Raw genomic sequence first — 22,777 nt, 5'->3', positions numbered from 1 at the left:
TTTCTCCCTCTCTCCTCTATCTCCTCCTCCTCTCCTCTCCTCTTTTGTCTCCTCCTCTCCTCTGACCCCTGTACTGTCTATTTGTTCTGGTCAGTCATGTGTCCACTAGGGGTCAGTGTTGCACAGTCCTGAGTCCCCCGTCTCAGGATCCTCTCAGCCCTGTTTCTGCTACAAGTCTGGATCAGACAGGCCTCTATCCCTACCTGTGTGTGCGTGTGTGTGTGTGCGTGCTCTGCAGTGTGGTTCTGTAGTCCAGCTCTGGGCCACGTGTGTGAGATTCAGCAGCTGGTAGGGTTCTGATGGGCCGGAATGCCCCGGGGGTTCTGTTTGCGCTTGATCTCTATGGAAACGTGGGAGAATCAGAACCCTATCAGACCAAACAATGGAATCTGAACCCTGTCCTTGGTGTTTCCATGACTACCAGAATTACCACAAATTAACACAAGAATGGAGTCTCCTGTTTTATGGGTTTAATGGCAGTTATATTTTTGAGCTAATGGATATAACTGCTGCAATCTTTCTCATTTTTATATCTGTATCAAATGACCCTCCCCATCCCCCACCCACCTACAAACACACACACACACACATGCGTAAGGTTGGCACTTTTCTTGGGTTAGGTCTTGTCTTGTCTACGTTGAGAGTTGAGTTGAGAAGTGTTTGTGTAGGAAGTGATCCCTGCTGACTGATGTGTCTAATCCTCTGCCTGTTGCGCCACCCTGACTGAATGAAGCTTCTGTCTCCAGGCTTAATGTCTAACTGTTCTTTTACTGGTTGTTTCTCACAGAAATAAAACTAACTCTTCCCGTACCTCTGCTCTGTGTTTATCTCTCTCTGTGTGTGTGTGTGTGTGTGTGTGTGTGTGTGTGTGTGTGTGTGTGTGCTGGATGCCCATTGCCAACTGCAAAAAAAAAAAACTTCACAGAAAAAGAAGGGTTTGCTGGCCTGCCAGAGTAACCTTTTTCTGTGAGTTTTTTTTTATTTTGGGCAGTTTGCAACCAAAGTGCATTACCGCCATCTGCTGGCGTGAGGTGTGATGGCAAGTGTACCCTGTAGCCTCGATCTGGCTTACAATGGCCGCCGGATTAATAAGACAAATTAAATAACGATCTCAAAGTCGTGTCCCGTGCTGGTCTGGAAAACAGCCAAATAGCTGACATACAGACACCGCACACATGCACAGACACGCACACAAGCACAGACACGCACACAGGCACAGACACACACAGACCGACATCGACTGAGTTATATCTTTATTATTTATTTTACAATCACCACGAAGTGCCTGGAAAGGATGGACATGTGTCCAAGACCGAAGAGGGGAGGTGTGTGTGTGTGTGTGTGTGTGATCTTGAGGTCTTCGGAACATCAAACACGTCAAAGGAAAAAGTCCATCCTGATGTTATGTACAAATAGTTGGTGGTACAATATCTCCGTACATATTCCCACCATAGTAATAGAAACAAATGCGTTGTGCCTGCAGGCCCCGAGAATCCTCTCGCTCCTCTCTTTACACAATAACTTAGTCAACTTTACAAGATCAAATCAAGTGTGTACATCTTATCTATTGGATAGATTGTATGTCTGTGTGTGCGTCTTGTAATTTTGGTGAGAAAACATTGCTATCAGCACTGTGTGTGTGTGAGAGAGAGAGAGCGAAAGAAATGATGTGAGGTTGTGTGTGTGTGTGAGAGAGTAATGATGAGGTGGTGTGTGTGTGTGTGTGTGAGAGAGAGAGAGTAATAATGAGGTGGTGTGTGTGTGTGTGAGAGAGAGAGAGAGAGTAATGATGAGGTGGTGTGTGTGTGTGTGTGTGAGAGAGAGAGAGAGTAATGATGAGGTGGTGTGTGTGTGTGTGAGAGAGAGAGAGAGAGTAATGATGAGGTGGTGTGTGTGTGTGTGAGAGAGAGAGAGTAATGATGAGGTGGTGTGTGTGTGTGTGTGTGTGTGAGAGAGTAATGATGAGGTGGTGTGTGTGTGTGTGTGTGAGAGTGAGAGAGTAATGATGAGGTGGTGTGTGTGTGTGTGTGTGTGTGTGAGAGAGTAATGATGAGGTGGTGTGTGTGTGTGTGTGTGTGAGAGAGTAATGATGAGGTGGTGTGTGTGTGTGTGTGTGTGAGAGAGTAATGATGAGGTGGTGTGTGTGTGAGAGAGAGAGAGAGTAATGATGAGGTGGTGTGTGTGTGTGTGAGAGAGTAATGATGAGGTGGTGTGTGTGTGTGTGTGTGTGTGAGAGAGAGTAATGATGAGGTGGTGTGTGTGTGTGTGTGTGTGTGTGAGAGAGAGTAATGATGAGGTGGTGTGTGTGTGTGAGAGAGAGAGTAATGATGAGGTGGTGTGTGTGTGTGTGTGTGTGCTTATTGTGGTGGAGGAGGAGATGCTCAGTCAAAAGTGTGTGTTTCTGAAATAACCCAGGTTTCTGTCTGTCTCGTACCTCTCTCTCTCATTCTCTCTCGTCTGTGTAAATGTGTGTTGTGTGTGTGTGTGTGTGTGTGTGTGATGTGTGTGTGTGTGTGTGTGTATATGTGTGTGTGTGTGTGTGTGTGTGTGGTTGCTCTCTAATTGGATTGCAATGTTTTTGTCAGTCCCTTCCTCTACCAGTCCCTTTGTGAGAGAAGAGGAAGTGTGTGTGTGTGTGTGTGTGTGTTGACTTTGGGTTAGGTTTAAGTGTGTGTATGTTGGTTTAAGTGTGTGTGTGTGTGTGTGTGTGTTGGTTTAAGTTGTGCTTGCTGTTGCCGTCTCTGTCCTCCCAAAAATGTTCCCAGGGGAATCAGGACTCAGTTGTCTCAATTCACATTGAAATGAGTGCACTGTAGTGTGTGTGTGTGTGTGTGTGTGTGTGTGTGTGTGTCAGTCAGTATGTTTTGACATTACAGAGGCAGGAATAAAAGAGGGATGGATGCCAATCTCAGTCCCATAGAAGATACTCACACACAAACACACTCTCTCAAACATACACACACACACACTCTCTCTCTCTCAAACACACACACTCACACTCTCTCTCTCTCTCTCTCAAATACACACACACACACACTGAATCCAAATTGAAATAAATAAAATGAGAGTCCAGCTCAAATGCAAGTGGATCATGAGGCAAGTGTAGGTCACATAAGGAAGGGGACATTTGGGTGTGTCTGAGTGTGTGTGTGTGTTTGTGTGTATGTGTATCAGTCCTAAAACAGATTGGCTTTCAAGGCGTTGGGTTTTCTCTGGAAGGATGACAGAACGCCTGCAAATGGCCCCGCCCCCAGACTCACACCTAGCCCCGCCCCCTCACTCCCCCAGGCCTTCAGCAGCTCCTGACCCTGTGGGGTGGGGCTTATGGTGTGGGTGTGGCTTGTGGTGTGGGCGGGGCTGAGCGGGGGCCAGCTGACGGGGGCGGGCTTGAGGCTCTGGGGGGCTCCGGGGGGGCTTGGGCTGAGACTGCCCCCTGCAGGTAGGGAGGCCGTACTGTCAGGCGTGGGGCTGCAGGAAGACTCCTTGGACTCGTCATCCTCCGAGGAGGATCGGGCTTCACCTGAGCCAGAACCGCTGCCCTTCTTACTGCTCGACCCACCCACACCACCAGAACCCTTCGAGTTGGCAGCGCGCTCCTGTTTGCGGAACTTGGCCCTCCGGTTCTGAAACCATACCTGGGGAGAGACGGCAGGAGAGAGAAAAATATTGATGTGATTAGTACTCCTCCTGTTTTGCTGTTTATCATTGTTGTGATTAGTACTCCTCCTGTTTTGCTGTTTATCATGTTGATTGATTAATGTGAGCCTTCAGCTGTGTTCTTATTGGTTGCTATACCGCACAATAGAATGGACATAACCTGAGTTTGAATTTGAGAGATTCAGTCTTGTTGAATAGTCTATCTATTTCTTTGTCGTTGTTTTTTTTCGTTAGATCTTACCTGTACACGCGCTTCGGTTAGGTCGATCTTGAGTGCAAGCTCCTCGCGCGTGTAGATGTCCGGGTAATGCGTCTCCGCAAAGACGCGCTCGAGCTCCTTCAGCTGGGAGCTGGTGAAGGTCGTGCGGATTCGCCGCTGCTTTCGCTTCTCATTTAAACTGGACGGATCCGAGAAGAATTTATAGGGCACTGCACGGAGAAAAGGATAAATAAGTGACCAATAAATACACATATACAAATATATATAGAATATGCAATATTATATTGTCATAACGGCCTAATATATACACCTTAACATTGGCGCACTATATCAAAACAATTTCAGGAAGGCAAAGAAGTCCTTTGAACATAAGGCTATTTGTGGAGGGAAAAGTTTACCGATACAAAAATCTGTTGCTATTTATTTGGGGTTTTGCAAGTTGCAGATGCATTGCTAATGCATTCTGATATTACGGGTAAATTATTATTATTACTATTATTATTACTATTATTATTATGCAATATTTATTTAAATGTAATTTGTTTAAATGTAATTTATTTAAATGTCGTTTCCAGAAACACTCGCACCCATAACAGAAAAAACAGACCTTCTTTCCAACCAAATTTCTCCCGATTAACCATTTTTTTTCTGGTAGAATTGTTAAAAAGCAATATGGAAACGGATATTGAATATGACTGGATGGGGTTAAATTATTAAATTATATTTTAACTCTCATATTTTCATTTGCCTCTACATTTGATCTAACAATTTCCAGAAAATAATTATTCGAGAGGAAATCTCTTGAGGAAGTGCTATGGATGTGTGCGTCACATCCCATCAGCGGGAGGAGGACACAGTTATTGTATTACATACATTCATAAAGAAAGAAGACCACGTTAATTTATTACGTTTCATAAAGAAAGAAGACGTGTATTTATTAACCTTCATAATAAGGAACTACGCGGCCTTTGGAAACGTAAATGTGGTCTACTGATCACCTGACCAAAATATAAATTTCCCGTCATTACAAAACTTTGAATGAATCCAAACAGTGATTTATTATTAATTAGGCTTAGGCTACAACGTCGCTAGGTTTTACCTGAACCTATAGCCTGTGAAACAGTTTAATTCAATTATACCCCACAGGCCTGTTAACGAAACCAAAGCTGGGATGTATTTCTTCAAAACTCCGCAGAACCAGCCTACCTGCGGAAACCGTAGCCTACCTGTGGAATACGGGGCGGGTTGGTGCTCGCGCAGGGCGCCCAGCGTGCAACTTGCGGAAGTGAGTGGCGGGCAGGTCGGGTTCGGGCCGAAGCTGCTCCGGATGGGGTTGTACTGGAAGCCGTTGGACTGACTGCAGGAGCTGAAGTCTGCATAGGCCGACGCCTCCATGGCCGCCATGCAGGAGTCGTATGTGTTCAGATACGAGTAATCCATTTTATACATGGAGTCAGTCCGCTCCGGTCGGCCGCAGCAGCCGTCAGGCGCGGGGAGCGAAAGTTCCGAAAAGAAGGGGCGAGCTGGCGCGCGGCTCAGATAAGCATCCGCTGGTTACGCGCTGTCCTCTCTACGGTTCCGATACTTTGCCGGTAATGACGCGCTCCGGTAGGGTCAGCTGCGCTCTCCGGGCGTATGGCGGGATTAAAAAAAAAACTGTCAGACTTATTAAGAGTAGGTTACTGCGCTCTGGGTTCTCCCGGTTTCACCGATTACGTGCCACCGACTCCCCTCGTCATGTGCCTCCTTGGCTTCCTTGGTGATCTCTCTCGCACTCTGGTGCTCGTCCGTCCGCTCTGCTCCTGTTCCTCTCGCTGTCGGTCTCCGTTTGACGGCTCTCTGCTCCACCCGTGTTGCTCGCGCGGTGTTTATAATAAAGTCGGTAGTCCGCGAGACAATGCCGAGGCGGTGGTCTCTTTGCATGACAATGCCTCTGCGCCTCGAGCTGCGCCTCCCACTCCGCGTGCATTACTGATGCCCCTTAACCCTTTCCGCGAGGAGCCCAGTATGTGTCCGCACTCAGCATCCCTGCGCGGCGCGCTCCTGCTAGGCTCGTGATGGAGGCTGGCGCTGGGACAGACCCCTGCTACAGGGTCACACACACAGGTTATGTTTCTGTTAACCGGCAGTTTTAGCGACGTCTCACACGGTTGGCGGGAATTAACCAGTGTCATTTAGGGTATTCTTATTTAGGCAAGGGAGTGTAACTCAGATTCAGTAACACAGAACTGAGAACGCTACTAATGTCCTGTGTGTGTGTGTTGTGTTTAACCGTGAATCTCCTGACAGACGGTGTGAACAGTGCCAAGCACACCGTGCCACTACACGTCTGTCTCAGACAAGAGAGAGAGAGAACAGCCATAACAGGGCCGACTGGCACGCGCTACATTAATAGGCCTACTAAAGTAATTACGAGCTCGTGTGATAAAGGAGACACCGCTCGTGCCCTTAGTCGCGGGAAAAGGCAGAACAGAAGTCACCCACTTATTAAGACACTAATATAATTTTGCTAGACTGGAGACGGCTCATTGCTCCATTTGATATGAATTAAAGAACAGCATGCTCCTGCGTGAACGGGAATGATTCAGAGACGATTGAGAGATTTTGAGATAATTAATTCATTCGACTGATTTCTAAACCTTGTTTTAGTTTCTAGCTTTAACTCATCCATCCCTCTTTAATTTATTTATTTAGTATATGTTTGTTTTGCCCCAACCTATAGGCCTAGGTCATATTTAATAAAATATGTGTTTTTTTCAATCTGTTGTTCGTTTCTATTTTAAATTGATTAATCTAAACTTAAAAGCATAACGGGTGTTTATAAATGTGCTGTATACATTAATGTGATTTGACTACTTAACTCGTAAACACGCCCATGACGGTTGTTTTGTCCATGGTTAGGTCATCGTAAATGGATACGATTTCTGCTTCTAACTAAACCACTGACTTTCTAGAAATTCGCAGTGTAACTTAAATGGAGAATTAGACTCGCTCTCTCTGCTTAAGGGTGAAACATTTAGATAGGCTACATCCACTGCATCAGCATTAGTCATTCAGCAGTCATCATTTTTGCTTTTGTTTACATTTCCCAGGGCAGAAAAAAACGTGAAAAGCTGTAAAGGCAATTTATAGAATATAACGCGATAGAGTTATTTACTTGAATTAAACTGTAGACTGTATTATATTGAATATACAGCTGTGCAGAAATGCAAAACACTCCTGTGGCTGTTAGGCGGTTGCAGTCTCTCTTTCACTCTGTGTGTGTGTGTGTGTGTGTGTGTGTGTGTGTGGAGAGAGAGAGAGGAAGAGAGAGGGGGGAGTTTTATGTGTTTTGGCTTGAAAAGCCAGCTGCTTGTCACCGGCTCCTGATGTAGTTTGAACTGAAATCTATTGTAACTCATTTAAATGTCTTTAGTGGTCACGATACAATCGCCTGCAAAACGGCGTTATCACTGCCAATAGAGACGTGTGTATCTCTTTCTCGTTGTCGTTCTCTCTCTCTCAGATGTGTGTGTGTGTTGTGTATTGTGACCTCTCTGAATTAAATGTTTAATCCAAGTATTCTAAACTTCACGGACACCGCAGACCTGTCCTGGTTCTCGATGAGGCTCGGGGATGCGCGGATTTGTTGTCTTTTGCATGGCGCGTAATATTGATTCCCATGGGTCACGGTCTCCGTTGCCTCGCAGGTGATGTTTCTTGCTACACGGGCGTTCGATCCTTCCCTGTCTTTAATCAGATTAGCGCTCTTCTGGCCCTCGAGCCAGTAGGGAGACATCCCCGGTCAGTCTCCGCGCTCTTTGGAACGGTCACTCTCTCGTGACATGATGACGGTAAAGCCTGGTCAGTAGCCTAATGTCATGTGAAGCCTCCTCTGCCTCTCAAACAGCCGGTCCCCCGGACCCTGCTCCCACCAGATCCCGCTCCCGCCAGATCCCCCTCTCACACACCCGTTCCCCCGGACCCCGCTCCCGCCAGATCCCCCTCTCACACACCCGTTCCCCCGGACCCCGCTCCCTCCAGATCCCGCTCTCAACGGGCCCGCTTGTCTCTCAGGGCGTAAACAGCTGCGCCACCGCGTCCATAACCAGGTTAGCCGAGTGCGACCCCGGGCGCTTTTGTCACGGTGCATTTAGGTAATTTGAGGCTGAAAGAGCTGGCGAGTCCAAAGACCTTCTCCCCCAACACACACACACACACACACACACACACACACAGACGGAGAGGGAGAGAGAGAGAGAGCTCATCCATCAACACAAACATCATATGCACGCAGCAATAGCATGTTAACGGGTCCACCGGGGACGAGCACAACTGGCTACAGTCGTGTTTAAGTGACACAGGACAGGAGGCAACAAGTGTCACGTGCACCCGCGGAGGGCTTTAAAGTACCCTTTAACATATGGGGCAGCAGTGAGCACGTGCACCTCCGTTCCTGTTAGATTCTCAGTTCAAACCTTCACAGGACCCGCTGAAGCAGAGGGATCAACAGAAATGATCACGTCTGTAAAAGGAAAACATATGCGTGCAGTGTATTGCCTACATGATTGCGTATTTTATTCAGATGTATAGACCCGTTTTAATGCTCCCCAGAATCTAACCTCCGAAACAAAACATTTTATCTTGAGCTTACATAATAATGCCTAGCCTATAGGTCAGTGAGATGAATTTGTGGATGGAACTGAATCATTTTTGCGCATCTCAATAAAAACGATAAACTCTGGAAATAAAATGATTCACTATTTTAATTTATTTAATTTCAGTTGCTCAGAGCGTAGCCTATACCACTCGAAAAGGGACAGTATTCTAACCAAGAAAATTGAATTTGTAAATGGGCCATAGCCTCGTGGCCATCCGATTGTCCATCAATAAGCGTTACGGTATTAATGACTTTGTTCGTTCATTCCTTCGTCGGTTCGTTGCTTGGCCGCCGAGAGTAAGACCTATAGCCTATACCGAACGCAACAAAATGACAGAAAACGGTTGCAGTCGCGAGAAGCTGGTCTTATAGTTGGAAATAAAGCAAGGTGGGTCATGGCAAGGAATACATTTCGTTTCATTGTTCGTTTGTTTATTTTAAGCATAATCAATATTGTAACATTGATCATTTAAATTCCTTTTTATTTAGGCCTAGCCTACCTCTCTACAAGTCCGTAGATTTATAGACTATTGCCCATGATTTCCACATTAACGCCTAAGCACCTGCCGATGGTAAAACTGTTATTTAACACATGGAGGCGACCTATTTAAGGTTATATTAATTGGTAATTTTATTTAAATTATTTATTTAAAAACTAGGCTAAGTAAAAGTTGCAAATGAAAAAAACGATGTAGCCCAAATATTTTGAAACGGCCATAACCTTTTCTTTTCGGAATTGTTATATGCTCGCTCTCTCTCTCTCTCTCCCTCTCTCTCTCTCTCTCACCGCACACACACACACACACGGAGAGAGAGAGAGAGACAGAGAAAGAAAGAGAGAGAAATGCACAGGATATCAGACTGGACCACCCTCGAACTCTTTTCCCCTCTGAACCCAGATTGTCGCTGCCTCATCCGGTTCTGATAGCTCATCTCTCTCTCTCTCGTTCTCTCTCTCTCTCTCTCCATCAATCACAGGCCCCAGACTCTCGCGGTCTCATCAATCTTCCGTTTCTCTCCTACCCGCCGCTTTATTAGGCCAATCTGCATGTTTGAGCGATCGGTCATCCCACGTCTGACCACCTCATCGGGACGTGCGAGGAGCTGCGACCCTGCGTTTGGACGGGACGACCATCGGAAACAATCAATGCGACGACGTAGGCCTACTATTAAAAAGTAGGGGAACCCGATTAGGCTCGAGGGAGGGAGCATTTACGTGCTATGCCTTGGCTCGCACTCCCATTTGCCTCTCCTGTCCTTCTAGGATGGTGATCTCGCGTGGCCTAACACCCGCGCACCAGGCGGGACAGGCCTGTCAATCACAGCTCCGGGAGAACGCCCCCCGCCACGCTCCCCTCCGGCCCGTGTTGACACAGAGCTCGCGGAATGAGAAAGGCGTTTATGAATGTTACTGTTTCCGCTAATAGCCCAATGAATTTCAAAACGCTCGGGTTAAAGCCGCGCGCCTTTCAGGGGCGGGATTAAGGCTCGTTTCAGGAGCAAACACGCAGGGCAGACTGGATTTGAAAGTCTGATGAGGGGCGCGGGTTAGGGCGCGTTCTTTGAAGGGATTAACGGGGGCCCTGTGCGCACTGTTTAACACGAGTGCGGGTCAAGGCTCCTTGAGCGCAGCTCTGGCAACAGTTTAACTTCTGGCAAACTGACCTCTCACCTCGCGCCAGACAGCTCTTGCGCTTTCTCCGATGGGAGCGAGACTTTTAGCAGCCTAAATAGGCTACACGTCTCTTTAGCCCTTTTCTGCGTGTAAATGTGGGCTCAGCGCCGTTGCTAGGGACTACCTGTCCGATCTGTCAGTGAGTGAACAAACCCCCTTCCACCTCCAAGGACGAGACAGAGCGAGAGGAAGCGGCAAGCGGGGTTGTGGCCGCGCGACGACATAACGTGAGAGGAGCTGGAGTCCGTCTGTCTCGAGCCACGCCCCATCTGTATTCCCAAAACGACATGCAGGAAAAAATGAAATTAGCTGCTGCTGCGCCGTTGCATTTTTATTAATCGTTTAGTCAAAAGCCGGTATAATGGAATATAAATAAGTCCACTAAACATTAAAAAACAGCTTTTTCCAGAGAAAGAGTAAGCGTGGTCCCATGAGAGGGAGGGAGAGAGAGACGAAAAGAGAGAGAGAAGGGTGGGGGAGAAAGGGAGAGAGAGAGGTGGTGGAGTTTAGAGCATTTCCTCTCCGCCCCTGTGCGCACAGCTGTAGAACCTGGAATGGTCGCGCCGAATAGAAAGAGGTAAAAGAGCAGCTCGCGCAGCTTGGCCAAACACTCTAATTAGATCAGCGAGCCTGGCCCCGCGCGCTCTGAAAGCCCGGCCCAACTGGCGGCCCGCTGGAGTTGTGGAAAGTTAATCAAATTAAATTCCCTCTAAACTAATTAGCCGGCAATCTGCCACGCGAGCTGTCCCAGAGCAAGGTTTGAATTAGGGAGAATGGATTTTTTTAGGGAAAGAAAAAAAGATGGGAGGCGCAGACATAGAAGAGGAGGAGAGGGAGGGATGGAGGGAGAGGAGAGGAGAGGAGGAGAGGGAGGGATGGATGCAAAGACGCGGTGCGATGGGGGTTTGTCTTTCTTCTGCTAATTTTGTGAAAAGGGCCGCGCTGTTCACCATGCCAGACTGTCACTTAGTATCTGGTTGGCCTCTCGTGCAGCTATCTGCTTTCTTGTTATCCATCCGCGAAATGTCACGCGAGTCACTTACCGAAAAATAACTTCATTTAGAGATGCCGCGTGGCGGGATTCTGCTAGTTCCTTTGACCACACACGATGACCATAGCTACAAAGGACTTTAAAGGACCATAGCTACAAATGACGACTTTAAATGACCATAGCTACAAGGAATTTGGTTGCGACTGTTCGTCACTGTGTAGGCCAGTAAGATTGTAGCCTACAATATAGGCCTTCTATTGCATAGATATGTTATACAAGACAATAGGCTATGATATAAAATACCAAGTTATCCTAAAATAAAAGTATTAAACATCACCCCAAAACATAGCCCTAAATATATGAACACTTTTGATTATTAGGATATTAAATATTTTTTTTATTAAGCCTGTTACGATTGTTGTTGTTGAAGTGGTAGTAGCCTAGGCCTATAGCCTACGATTATCAACCATATAGGCCTCTTCGGTCTTGTTATTTATTGTCTCGGACATCTATGGTTTATAACATCATAGGTCTACTAGGCTACGTTGGCCCACAGCTGTAAGGCCGACACTGCCTTTACGTTGCGGACTTGTGTCCGTGAAGTTTGCCATAGGCTCACGCATCCGCTCGAGATGAAGTAAATCGATCTCTCTCATGCGCTCTCCTCCACCTTCACGGAGTCATCCGGTGGAAACACCACGAGCATCTCAAAGAAAGCTCCGTTAAGCACGCGTAGAGATGATAATGACGGAGGGGGGGAAACGGACGCAGTGGGGGGGGGGGGGGGGGGGGGGGGGTACGTTTCCAGACTTACCCATGCGGGTGAGAGATATAGAGAAATGCACAGATGTGTTCTCACACGGTAACTCAGACGTATTTCATCAAATGATCAAATGCCATTTCAGCCGAAACTCTATCCCCCCCATTCCTGTCTCTCTCTCTACCGTCCATCCCTCTCTCTCTCTCTCTCTCTCTCTATTCATATCCTCTATCCATCCCTCTCTCTCACCATAGCCCCCCCCCCAGCCATATCCTCCATCCCCCTATAAATCACACATGTATACTCTAAATCACACACATGTATACTCTAAATCACACACATGTATACTCTAAATTACACATTTATACTCTAAATCACACACATGTATACTCTAAATCACACATGTAAATATACTCTAAATCACACATGTATACTCTAAATCACACATGTAAATATACTCTAAATCACACATGTATACTCTAAATCACACACATTTATACTCTAAATCACACATGTATACTCTAAATCACACACATGTATACTCTAAATCACACATTTATACTCTAAATCACACACATGTATACTCTAAATCACACACATGTATATTCTAAATCACACATTTATACTCTAAATCACACACATGTATACTCTAAATCACACATTTATGCTCTAAATCACACATGTAAATATACTCTAAATCACACATGTATACTCTAAATCACACACATGTATACTCTAAATCACACATGTATACTCTAAATCCCACACATGTATACTCTAAATCCCACACATGTGTACTCTAAATCACACATGTATACTCTAAATCACACACACATTTCAGTTCACATCAGTGCTCTTTCTTCCGCACCAGAGACCCAATACCTAAATGACATTCTTTTGTCACAAAAGACCTGGTTGACAGTGATTCCGAGCATCATGGCTTAAAGCTGGCTGACACACACACACACACAGTCAGGGTGAGTACAGCTGAAACCTGGGACCATTTTGCCATGCTAATTGTTTCTCATCAGATGTGTGTGTGTGTGTGTGTGTGTGTGTTCATCTGAATGAGCTCCTGGTGGTCAGGAATGCCACTCAGTTATTCCCAGTCCTTTCAGCCATCTCCAGCGCGCGCGCACACACACACACACACACACACACACACAATCCAAATTCCAGTGTCATGTACTGACTGCTGTGAGACATCTTTGAGAATTTCTGGAATTTTGTTCTGAGCCCAAATAAGAAACGCCAAATAAGAAACACAACTTACATTAAACAACAAACAAGCAAGCCAGCACACTGACACAGACACAGACACACACACAGACCAATATGAATGGAATTTCAGACTAATTTCACTGACAAAAAATGTGAATGTAAAAGCAGTCCCAGAATTACTAATAGAAGTGTACATATTTATTCTGTAAATCCCACACATGTATACTCTAAATCACACCGATTTATACTCTATTCAAGTCAAGTCAAGTTTATTTATAGCGCATTTCATACACAGGGGACATTCAATGTGCTTTACATAAACAAAAAACAAACAATGTGCTTTACATAAACAAAAACAAACAGTAATAGCAAATAGGGAAAGTAGTCAAAGAATAGTTTAAAAAAGTAAAGATCACAATAAAAAATAAAACACAAGGTAAAATAATTTAAAAATAAAGAATAATTAAAAAGACAAAATAAAAGACATAAGGTTGAATCATTTTCAAAGCAGATTCAGAATTGGCAACTCAGTGCAGTTGGCAGAAAGCATCTGAGAACAGCAGGTTTACTACAGGTGTTTCTCCTGAGACCTGAGGGGACGAGAAGGTGTGTACTGCTGAAGCATGTCTGATATTTAGCTCCTGCTTCATTTACTGATCTATAAACAAGAAGTAGGGCTTTAAAGTCAATTCTGTGCAGGGTCTTAAGAATTGGAGTAATGTGGTCAGTTCTTTTAGTATTTGTGAGCACCCTAGCTGCTGCATTTTGTATCACCTGAAGCTGTTTGATAGTCTTTTTAGGAAGACGTGTGAACAGTCCATTGCAGTAATCAACACTGCTGGAGATAAATGCATGAATGAGTTTTTCTAAATCATCTTTTGACATCATCCCTCAAAGTTTGGCGATAAAAAGTTGATTTAGGTAGTAAAAAGCTGATTTAGTTATTGCTTTCATGTGGCAGTTGAAATTTAGATCAGTCACTAAATACACCAAGATTTTTAACCTATCCTTTGCTTTCAACCCTTTTGTGTCAAGGAGAGTGGCAACCCTAAGTCTTTCCTCCTTTTTACCAAATATAATTACTTCAGTTTTTTCTTTGTTCAGCTGAAGAAAATTTTGAGACATCCAGGTGTTGATTTGTTCCATACACTGACACAGAGATTCAAGGGGACCATAGTCGTTCGGCGACAGACCTAAGTAAACTTGTCTGTCACCTGCATAGCTATGATATGAAATCAGATTATTTTGGATGATTTTTCCAAGTGGGAGCTAGAGTTTGAATAATAGTGGCCCCAAGATTGACCCCTGGGGAACACCTCAGGCCAAGGATGTTAGTGTTGAGGTAGTTGCCGATGGCAACAAAGAAGCTCCTTTCTTGTAGATTTGAGCCAGTTGATGACTATGCCTATAAATCCAACCCAGTGTTCTAGTCTGTGTAGTAAAATATTGTGATCAACAGTGTCAAATGGTGCACTAAGGTCCAGTAACACTAGGACTGATGTTTTACCTGAATCTGTGTTGAGGCGTATGTAATTGAAAACCTAAATAAGTGATGTGATTTGCCCAAAAACCCGACTGAAAGTAATCAAAATACCCATTTGATGTTAGAAAGGTGGTTAGTTGATTAAAGACGACTTTTTCAATAATTTTGCCAATAAAAGGTAGATTGGATAAGGGCCTGTAATTGTTTAGAATGGAGGCATCCAGGTTATTCTTCTTGAGAAGTGGCTTTACAACAGCTGTTTTCAGTGACTTAGGAAGAGTGCCAGACAGCAGTGATACATTTACGATGTGAAGGACATCTGCCGCTATAAGGTGAAATACAGTTTTGAAGAAATTGGTAGGCAGTGTGTCAAAGCCATCACATGTGGAAGAGCTGAGATTCTGTACCGTTTTTTCAAGTGTGTTGTAGACTTGTAGTCAATCAAGTTGAACTCTGACATCAAGTTAAGTTTCCCTCTATTTGTAGCTGGAAGTTCCGGATGTTGAATTAGTGATTGAGCAGATATGTTGAGTCTGATTTTGTCAATTTTACCTTTGATTTGAAAAAGATGAAAACTCATTGCATATACTAGTTGAGAAGTTCACTCTAAATCACACATTTATTCTGTAATCAAGAAGACGCCTATGTAGTCACAAAGCCAGAACTGAGAGACTCAGGAGAAGTTTTCATCCCCAGGCCATCCGAACTCTGAACTCACACTATACTGACTTCGCACTCATTCACTCCTCAGCACTCATGACCCCCCCCCCCCATACACACACACCTACAAGACTTTTAGCACTTTTACATCCCTCACCCTATGCTACAGACCTTTTATTTATTTTCTTATTTCATCACACGTCAAAACACACACACACATATCTGACTTTCTCCAACTTTTGCACATCTCCATAGAACTTTTTATTTATTATTTTTGATTTCTCCTCCATCTACCCATGTCCTTGATTGCCTAGCCTTTCTAACCCCATCCCCAACACACACACAAAAAACACACACACTTACATCATCACTGTCATCACCTCACATACATACAGCACACTGCTTGCTACAGTAAGCCTCCTACTTGCTGCACACTGCCCCCCCCCCCCCTCCTTACATACACAGCACATTGTCTTCAGGATCTTCTTCAACACACATCCTCTACATACTTACAGCACACTGCCCCCACCTACCCACACACACACACTACACACACACACACAGTCACTGCTACACTCCCCTCCCGCCCACACACACATCATCACTCACATATATCATACATACAGTACTCTGCTTGCAATAGTAAGTCCCTTCACCATACTTGCAGTGCACTGCCCCCCCCCCCCTCTCCCCTACATACACAGCACATTATTTCATCAGGAAGCTTCTCCAACACACATATTGCACACTGCCCTCTCCCCACATACACAGCACACTATCCCATCTCCCCTGTCATCCCCCCAACACACACACCAAGACCCCTGGCAGTTGGGTTAGCCCCTTGAGCCGTGGATCTGCCCAAGGTTTCTTCCTTGGTAAGGGAGTTTTTCCTTGCCTCTGTTGCTCTTGGGTGCTCCTTGTTGGTGCCCCCCCCCATTCCAATCCTCCCCCACCTTTCTTATGCAGCCCTTGCCACTTAATCTACTAAACGCCTCTTCTACTGCACTTTTTACCCCCCCCACTTAGCACATTTTTGCACATTTATACTCTAAATCACTCACATGTATACTCTAAATCACACATTTATACTCTAAATCACTCACATGTATACTCTAAATCACTCACATGTATACTCTAAATCACTCACATGTATACTCTAAATCACACATTTATACTCTAAATCACTCACATGTATACTCTAAATCACTCACATGTATACTCTAAATCACACATGTATACTCTAAATCACTCACATGTATACTCTAAATCACATATTTATACTCTAAATCACACATGTATACTCTAAATCACTCACATGTATACTCTAAATCACACATTTATACTCTAAATCACTCACATGTATACTCTAAATCACACACATGTATACTCTAAATCACTCACATGTATACTCTAAATCACACATTTATACTCTAAATCACACACATGTATACTCTAAATCACACACATACTCTAAATCACACACATGTATACTCCAAATCACACATATACTCTAAATCACACACATACTCTAAATCACACATTTATACTCTAAATCACACACATACTCTAAATCACACATTTATACTCTAAATCACACATTTATACTCTAAATCACACACATGTATGGCCTCCTTATCCATACGTCACACCGACGGGTGTGCTAGTGAACACTGTTTTATTTATCACTGTTACACTGTGTTCGCATCTTTGAGAGAAAGAACTACAATAATGAACAACTACAATCTATGCTGCAAAAAATGACCTACCTGCACCTGTTTAAGAGCTGCATCTGTAGACGGATGATTAAGACCTACCTGCACCTGTTGAAGACCTATAGAGCTTTCATGTATTTAAGACTCTTTAAGGCCAAGTGTTCACAGTATTTAATAAAGGCGTACCATACACACCCAGACACAGGGTCAAACTTATCACATACAATATACACACACATTCATAAGAAACACACACAGCCATAACACACATACACACACACACACACACACACCACAAATCACACCAAAACAATCCAGACACTTCCAGAGTGTTTAACATGATGGCTTTATTGTGGTGTTCACTGGATTCTAACAAAGTTTGCGTGTAAAAGAGTGAATCATCTCTCTGTCCATGCCCACATAGACAAGTATAAACAAGTGTTACAATAAACAATTTCAGAATAAATACACACATGACTTGACTCCTTAAGCTCACTCTCCCTGATTGGTCTGGTGACTGTGTTCACCCAGAACACACACACACACACACACACGCACGCACACGCACGCACAGTTATCCTACACACACCTACACTATGGGTGAACACACACGCCTACACATGTAATATTTGTGATACGCTTGAGACATCCATGAAGGCAAAAACACTTTGTCTTTAATATGACTCACCAACAATAAATAAATAAATAAATAAATATACTCATATCTATAGAATATTTATACTCATATATCTATAGAATATGTGTCTGTATCTACATATGGCAGCTTTGTGTGCAGTCTCTACACTCCTACTGCAGTCTATATAGTTTCAGGCTCACATGGAGAGGTGGAGAGTAGGGACTCTGCAGTACACTCAGTTCTGGCCCTCATTCGGCCCTGATCTGGCCCCCATTACAAACTCCTAGACAGGAACTATGTGTGTTTGTGTGCATTTATAAGACTGTGTGTGTGTGTGTGTGTGTGTGTGTGTGTGTGTGTGTGTGAGTGCGTGCGTGCGTGCGTGCGTGCGTGCGTGTGTGTGTGTGCATTTATAAGACTGTGTGTGTGTGTGTGTGTGTGTGTGTGTGTGTGTGTGTGTGTGTGAGAGGCGAGCAGGATCTTCAGCACATCATCCTGAAAATAAATCCTGAGAAGATTTACTTACACAGCAAATCTTCTACTCATAGGAGAACCAAGCCCAGCAAGGACGGTTCTCTCTCCATGTCCGAGTGTGTGTATGTAGTGCTGCCCCCCCCCCCCCCCCCCTCCATGTCATCGCAAGCAGAAATGATCATCGACAACAAAAACACAACACCATGGCAACAGATTTCTAACCTGAGGCTCAAGAGAGCACAGCTCCACCTTCTACACATAATGGTACACACATGCACACACACACACACACACACACACACACACACATACGCACGCACTAGAGAAGCTGTGCTAGCTATCATATATCATAATCTGTACATATCACACTCAATCATCCATCCTCAGACACCCTCATCTCTCTCTTCACTTTTCCTCTCTCTCTCCTCCACAAGTCACTGCAGTTCCTCAGTTCCATTCTAGTACAGTTCTTCAGTTCCATTCTAGTACAGTTCTTCAGTTCTCATTCTAGAGAGACAACCCCCCACCACACACACACACCACTGATCATGTAGCTAACTACAGGACTAGCGTTCTAGTCTCCACTTCAGTTAGGGGGGTATTCCATCAACGTTGCTAATGAAGGCGGTGCGCTTAACCTGGTTTGGACTAGCGTAGACTTTCACTTGGGGCTGAAGCTGTTCCATGAACTCTAGTTAGCTGCATCTTGTCCTTGTTTATTCAAGCGAGGCTTAGGTCAGCTTCATGCCTGCTCATGCACGAGGTGGAAAAGCAAACAGTAGATTGACGAAAAGAGGATGAGGATATATCTAACGTAAATAAAGGGAAAACTAGAGGATTTCTGTTCGATCTGCAAGTGCCATCTACAGGGTTGAAAGTCATAAAACTCAAGATCAAGAGTGAACAAAAATAGATAGTAGCCTATTTAAATTGGAGAATAATAAAAAAAAAGTACATTTAAACAACAATTTGTGGCATCAGATGTAATGTAGCCCACTGACATAGCCTATTTACTGTCACTGCACAGGCTACTAAAAGTGCATGGCCCCTTTATCAACAGTAGGACATTAAAGGACTGTCGAAGAAATGAATGTCTTTCATTAAAGAGTATAACTAAGAATGCCATAAGTCTCTAGAATAACAGAAATGATCAAGGTGATAAACTATGTAAAAGCTTCATGTGGGAAGCGAACCTGAGAACCTGAGAACAAGCATGAATGCCTCCTTTACTATTGTGCTACGCGTTACACCACCACATAACATAGATTATGCTACGCGTTGCACCACCACATAATGTAGATTATGCTACGCGTTGCACCACCAAATAATGTTGATTATGCTACGCGTTACACCACCACATAACGTAGATTATGCTACGCGTTACACCGTCACATAACGTAGATCATGCTACGCGTTGCACCACCACATAATGTAGATCATGCTACGCGTTGCACCACCACATAATGTAGATCATGCTACGCGTTACACCACCAAATAATGTTGATTATGCTACGCGTTACACCACCAAATAATGTTGATTATGCTACGCGTTACACCACCAAATAATGTAGATTATGCTACGCGTTACACCACCACATAACGTAGATTATGCTACGCGTTACACCACCACATAACGTAGATTATGCTACGCGTTACACCGTCACATAATGTAGATTATGCTACGCGTTGCACCACCACATGATTTAGATTATGCTATGTGTTACACCACTACATAATGTAGACTCTGGAGAGTATCAAGATTCATAGAACCACATTCATGTCAAGTTAATATTTGAAAGTTGTATAACTTTCTTAAATTCTTCGGAACTAGAGAATATGTAAATCAATGCTCGGTGACACTGTTGGGAAAACAAATTCTACTTCTATTTCTGAAGCTGTAGGCTACAGGTGATGGAAAAATGAAAGCACATGATGTTTGCAACAGCTTGATTTAGCTTGAAAGCTAACCTCCTGCGGACCAGGCTATTTCTGTGGCATAAATTGCCATAGTTACCAGTGGGATTCACGTAAACTACACTAATGGAACATAACTCTCACTATAATTAGCGAGACTTATCAAAAGAAGACAGGTTTGGCCCTTAGGGAGGTTGATGGAATACCCTCCAGGACTAGCATACTAGCCTGGTTAACTGCAGAGACTAGCATGGTAGATTTTGTGACAACATGACTCTTAGCTAGTGCTAAATCATGGGAACTTGAGATGATAGCATAGCTGTTAGCAACTGACACTACTAGTGCTAAATCATGGGAACTTGAGATGATAGCATAGCTGTTAGCAACCGACACTACTAATGCTAAATCATGGGAACTTGAGATGATAGCATGGCTGTTAGCAACTGACACTACCTGATGGCACATTCACGTCATGTTGGTATTACAATAATGCATGTTAAAATTGTAACATTTTCCTCAGTTGTTCATGTCCAAGGCTTCTATTCAGCACAGTGGATGGATGTTATGAGGACTGACAGTGTGGATGGATGTTATGAGGACTGCCGGTCCAGATGTTCAGGAGACATTATAATCAATCATGATGGTTTGCGAGTGATCAGTCTTGTGGAGTACGCATATGTTCTGGAGACATCAAAAGTCAAATTTTGATTTGATCTTGAGTCCAGGTCAGTTTTTCCACCCTAAATCCACTGACACCACTGGCTCCTACGCAGTTAACTGGTTTAGAGTGAGTGAAACTGGCAACTTATTCCCAATTACATAACACAATTACAACACAATTACATAACCCCCACGTCCAATTCCTCAGATGCATATTGCTATATAGGCCTCCAGAAGGCCTGCTAGTGATGCGACATGACACAATGATGATTAGTGAAACAGGGCAGCCAATGGCATCATAGGACATTCCAATTAAAGTAGCAGTCAGCAATTGGACATTCCAGTTAAAGTTGCAGTCAGCAATTGTAATCCTAAAAAATTCCTTTTGTCCAGTTCGGTGAACTGCTTGTCTGTTTTGTGTTTGCGCTCAACTAACTGAATCTTTGCTAAGTACGAGTTAATTTCTAAAAGATTTCAATGGCAACACTAGCAATGAATGCGAACAGAAAGCGCTAAACGATTTCAATGGCAGTGCTAGCAATGCTAACAGAAAGCGCTAAACGATTTCAATGGCAGTGCTAGCAATGCTAACAGAAAGCGCTAAACCATTTCAATGCCAATGCTAGCAATGCTAACAGAAAGCGCTAAACGATTTCAATGCCAATGCTAGCAATGCTAACAGAAAGCGCTAAACGATTTCAATGGCAGTGCTAGCAAAGCTAACAGAAAGCGCTAAACGATTTCAATGGCAGTGCTAGCAATGCTAACAGAAAGCACTAAATCAGATCAAAGCTGAAGGATCGCTGTCTTTATTGACTTATTAGAAGTGTTGAAGGACAAAACATTCTCTTTATTCTGTATATATATATATATATATGTGTGTGTGTGTGTGTGTGTGTGTGTGTGTGCGTTAGGGTGGTAAAAAAAGGAGGAATAGTCAATGTGTCAGCATTGGATAGGCTAGCTCCCCTGAGTTGACTAGATATGCATGAATGGATTGAGCGAGGGCATGTGATTGATGTGTGCATGTGTGCATGCGTGTGTGTGTGTGTGTGTGTATGTATGTGCGTGTGTGTGTGTGTGTGTGTGTGTGTGGGAGAGATGATGTGCTGGTCATCTCCCGTAGGTTGTGGTGAGTGATGATGAGAATGGTGTGTATGCTTTACTGTGAATGCGTGCACATGATGTTAGCATGCCGGTGAGTGTGTGTGTGTGTGTCCCACTTCCACTAGATTATTGTTTGGTTTGTATGTCCTGTGTGTGTGTGTGTGTGTGTGTGTGTGTGTGTGTGTCCCACTTCCACTAGATTATTGTTTGGTTTGTATGTCCTGTGTGTGTGTGTGTGTGTGTGTGTGTGTGTGTGTGTCCCACTTCCACTAGATTATTGTTTGGTTTGTATGTCCTGTGTGTGTGTGTGTGTGTGTGTGTGTGTGTGTTAGTGGGCGTAGCCCGTCTGTTCTGGGTTGAGGGGGGGTCGTATCTCCAGCGTGTGTGTTGAGCTGTCATCTCCTACCACCTCCAGTCGCAGCGTTGGCTCCGCCCCTCCCTGCTCCTCCAATCCCGTCTCAACAGAGAGGCGGAGCGTGCAGCCTTTAGGGAGGAGCTCCTGCTCATAGGCGGCGGCCAGCTGGTTAACAACACAGCGCTCCACCTGCAGACCAAACACAACGATCACAGATCACTCAGTGTGACGGCACAGCGCTCCACCTGCAGACCAAACACAACGATCACAGATCACTCAGTGTGACGGCACAGCGCTCCACCTGCAGAGCAAACACAACGATCACAGATCACTAAGTGTGACTCAGACTGATCAAAGATCGCACAGCGCTCCACCTGCAGACCAAACACAGTCTGTATTAGAGATGCGCGGATGGACTATTATTTCAACCGTAACCGCATAGCAAAACTTATCATCCATCCGCACCAACGTTTTTTGACCAATTTTCAAAACCGCACCCGCCCGCCATCCGCTGGCTGTTTTAATGTATATGGGTGATGCGTTTGATTGGTTCAACTGCCACCCGGCCGAATTTAATTAAAATATTATATTTCTTCACGTCATCCGCCCGAT

The 22,777-nt window shown here is 44.4% G+C and overlaps 3 protein-coding genes and 1 long non-coding RNA gene across 4 annotated transcripts in view; 2 read left to right on the top strand and 2 right to left on the bottom strand.

The window, feature by feature from the left end:
- The window catches only part of inppl1a (inositol polyphosphate phosphatase-like 1a), a 48,028-nt gene extending 47,218 nt beyond the window's left edge, over positions 1 to 810 (top strand). The window contains 1 exon segment of the mRNA XM_042062946.1: positions 1 to 810. This exon segment is cut by the window's left edge and continues 719 nt beyond it. The gene's annotated coding sequence lies outside the window, so the exon portion shown is untranslated.
- A 1,677-nt stretch (positions 811 to 2,487) lies between these two features.
- On the top strand, positions 2,488 to 22,638 carry LOC121683360. Its single transcript, XR_006022757.1, has 3 exons — positions 2,488 to 2,845; positions 5,551 to 5,555; positions 22,567 to 22,638. It is a non-coding gene; the product is annotated as an uncharacterized LOC121683360 (long non-coding RNA).
- phox2a (paired like homeobox 2A) lies at positions 2,992 to 5,546 on the bottom strand. The gene is made up of 3 exons (XM_042062963.1): positions 5,104 to 5,546; positions 3,899 to 4,086; positions 2,992 to 3,635 (listed from the first exon to the last, which is right to left on the bottom strand). The coding sequence occupies exons 1-3, from the start codon at positions 5,324 to 5,326 to the stop codon at positions 3,177 to 3,179; spliced, it is 870 nt and encodes a 289-aa protein (XP_041918897.1). The 5' UTR covers positions 5,327 to 5,546; the 3' UTR covers positions 2,992 to 3,176.
- clpb (caseinolytic mitochondrial matrix peptidase chaperone subunit B) overlaps positions 17,346 to 22,777 on the bottom strand; it is a 48,194-nt gene continuing 42,762 nt past the window's right edge. Inside the window, exon 16 of the mRNA XM_042062954.1 lies at positions 17,346 to 22,354. Coding sequence (XP_041918888.1) covers positions 22,139 to 22,354 — 216 coding nt within the window. The 3' untranslated portion in view covers positions 17,346 to 22,138. The remainder of the gene's footprint in view (positions 22,355 to 22,777) is intronic.

The sequence above is a fragment of the Alosa sapidissima genome, chromosome 15, assembly GCF_018492685.1.
Source record: "Alosa sapidissima isolate fAloSap1 chromosome 15, fAloSap1.pri, whole genome shotgun sequence".
NCBI classification, from domain to species: domain Eukaryota; kingdom Metazoa; phylum Chordata; class Actinopteri; order Clupeiformes; family Clupeidae; genus Alosa; species Alosa sapidissima.
Note: the sequence above shows the minus strand (reverse complement) of the source record. Positions and strands in the feature narration are given on the sequence as shown.

Coding starts and splice junctions, on each gene's coding strand:
- phox2a (XM_042062963.1), bottom strand. CDS start 5,326: ATGTATAAAATGGATTACTCGTATCTGAACACATACGACTCCTGCATG. Junction 4,087..5,103: donor ACCCGCCCCGTATTCCACAG/GTAGGCTACGGT, acceptor TTCTCCGTGCAG/TGCCCTATAAATTCTTCTCG. Junction 3,636..3,898: donor TAACCGAAGCGCGTGTACAG/GTAAGATCTAAC, acceptor GTCTCTCCCCAG/GTATGGTTTCAGAACCGGAG.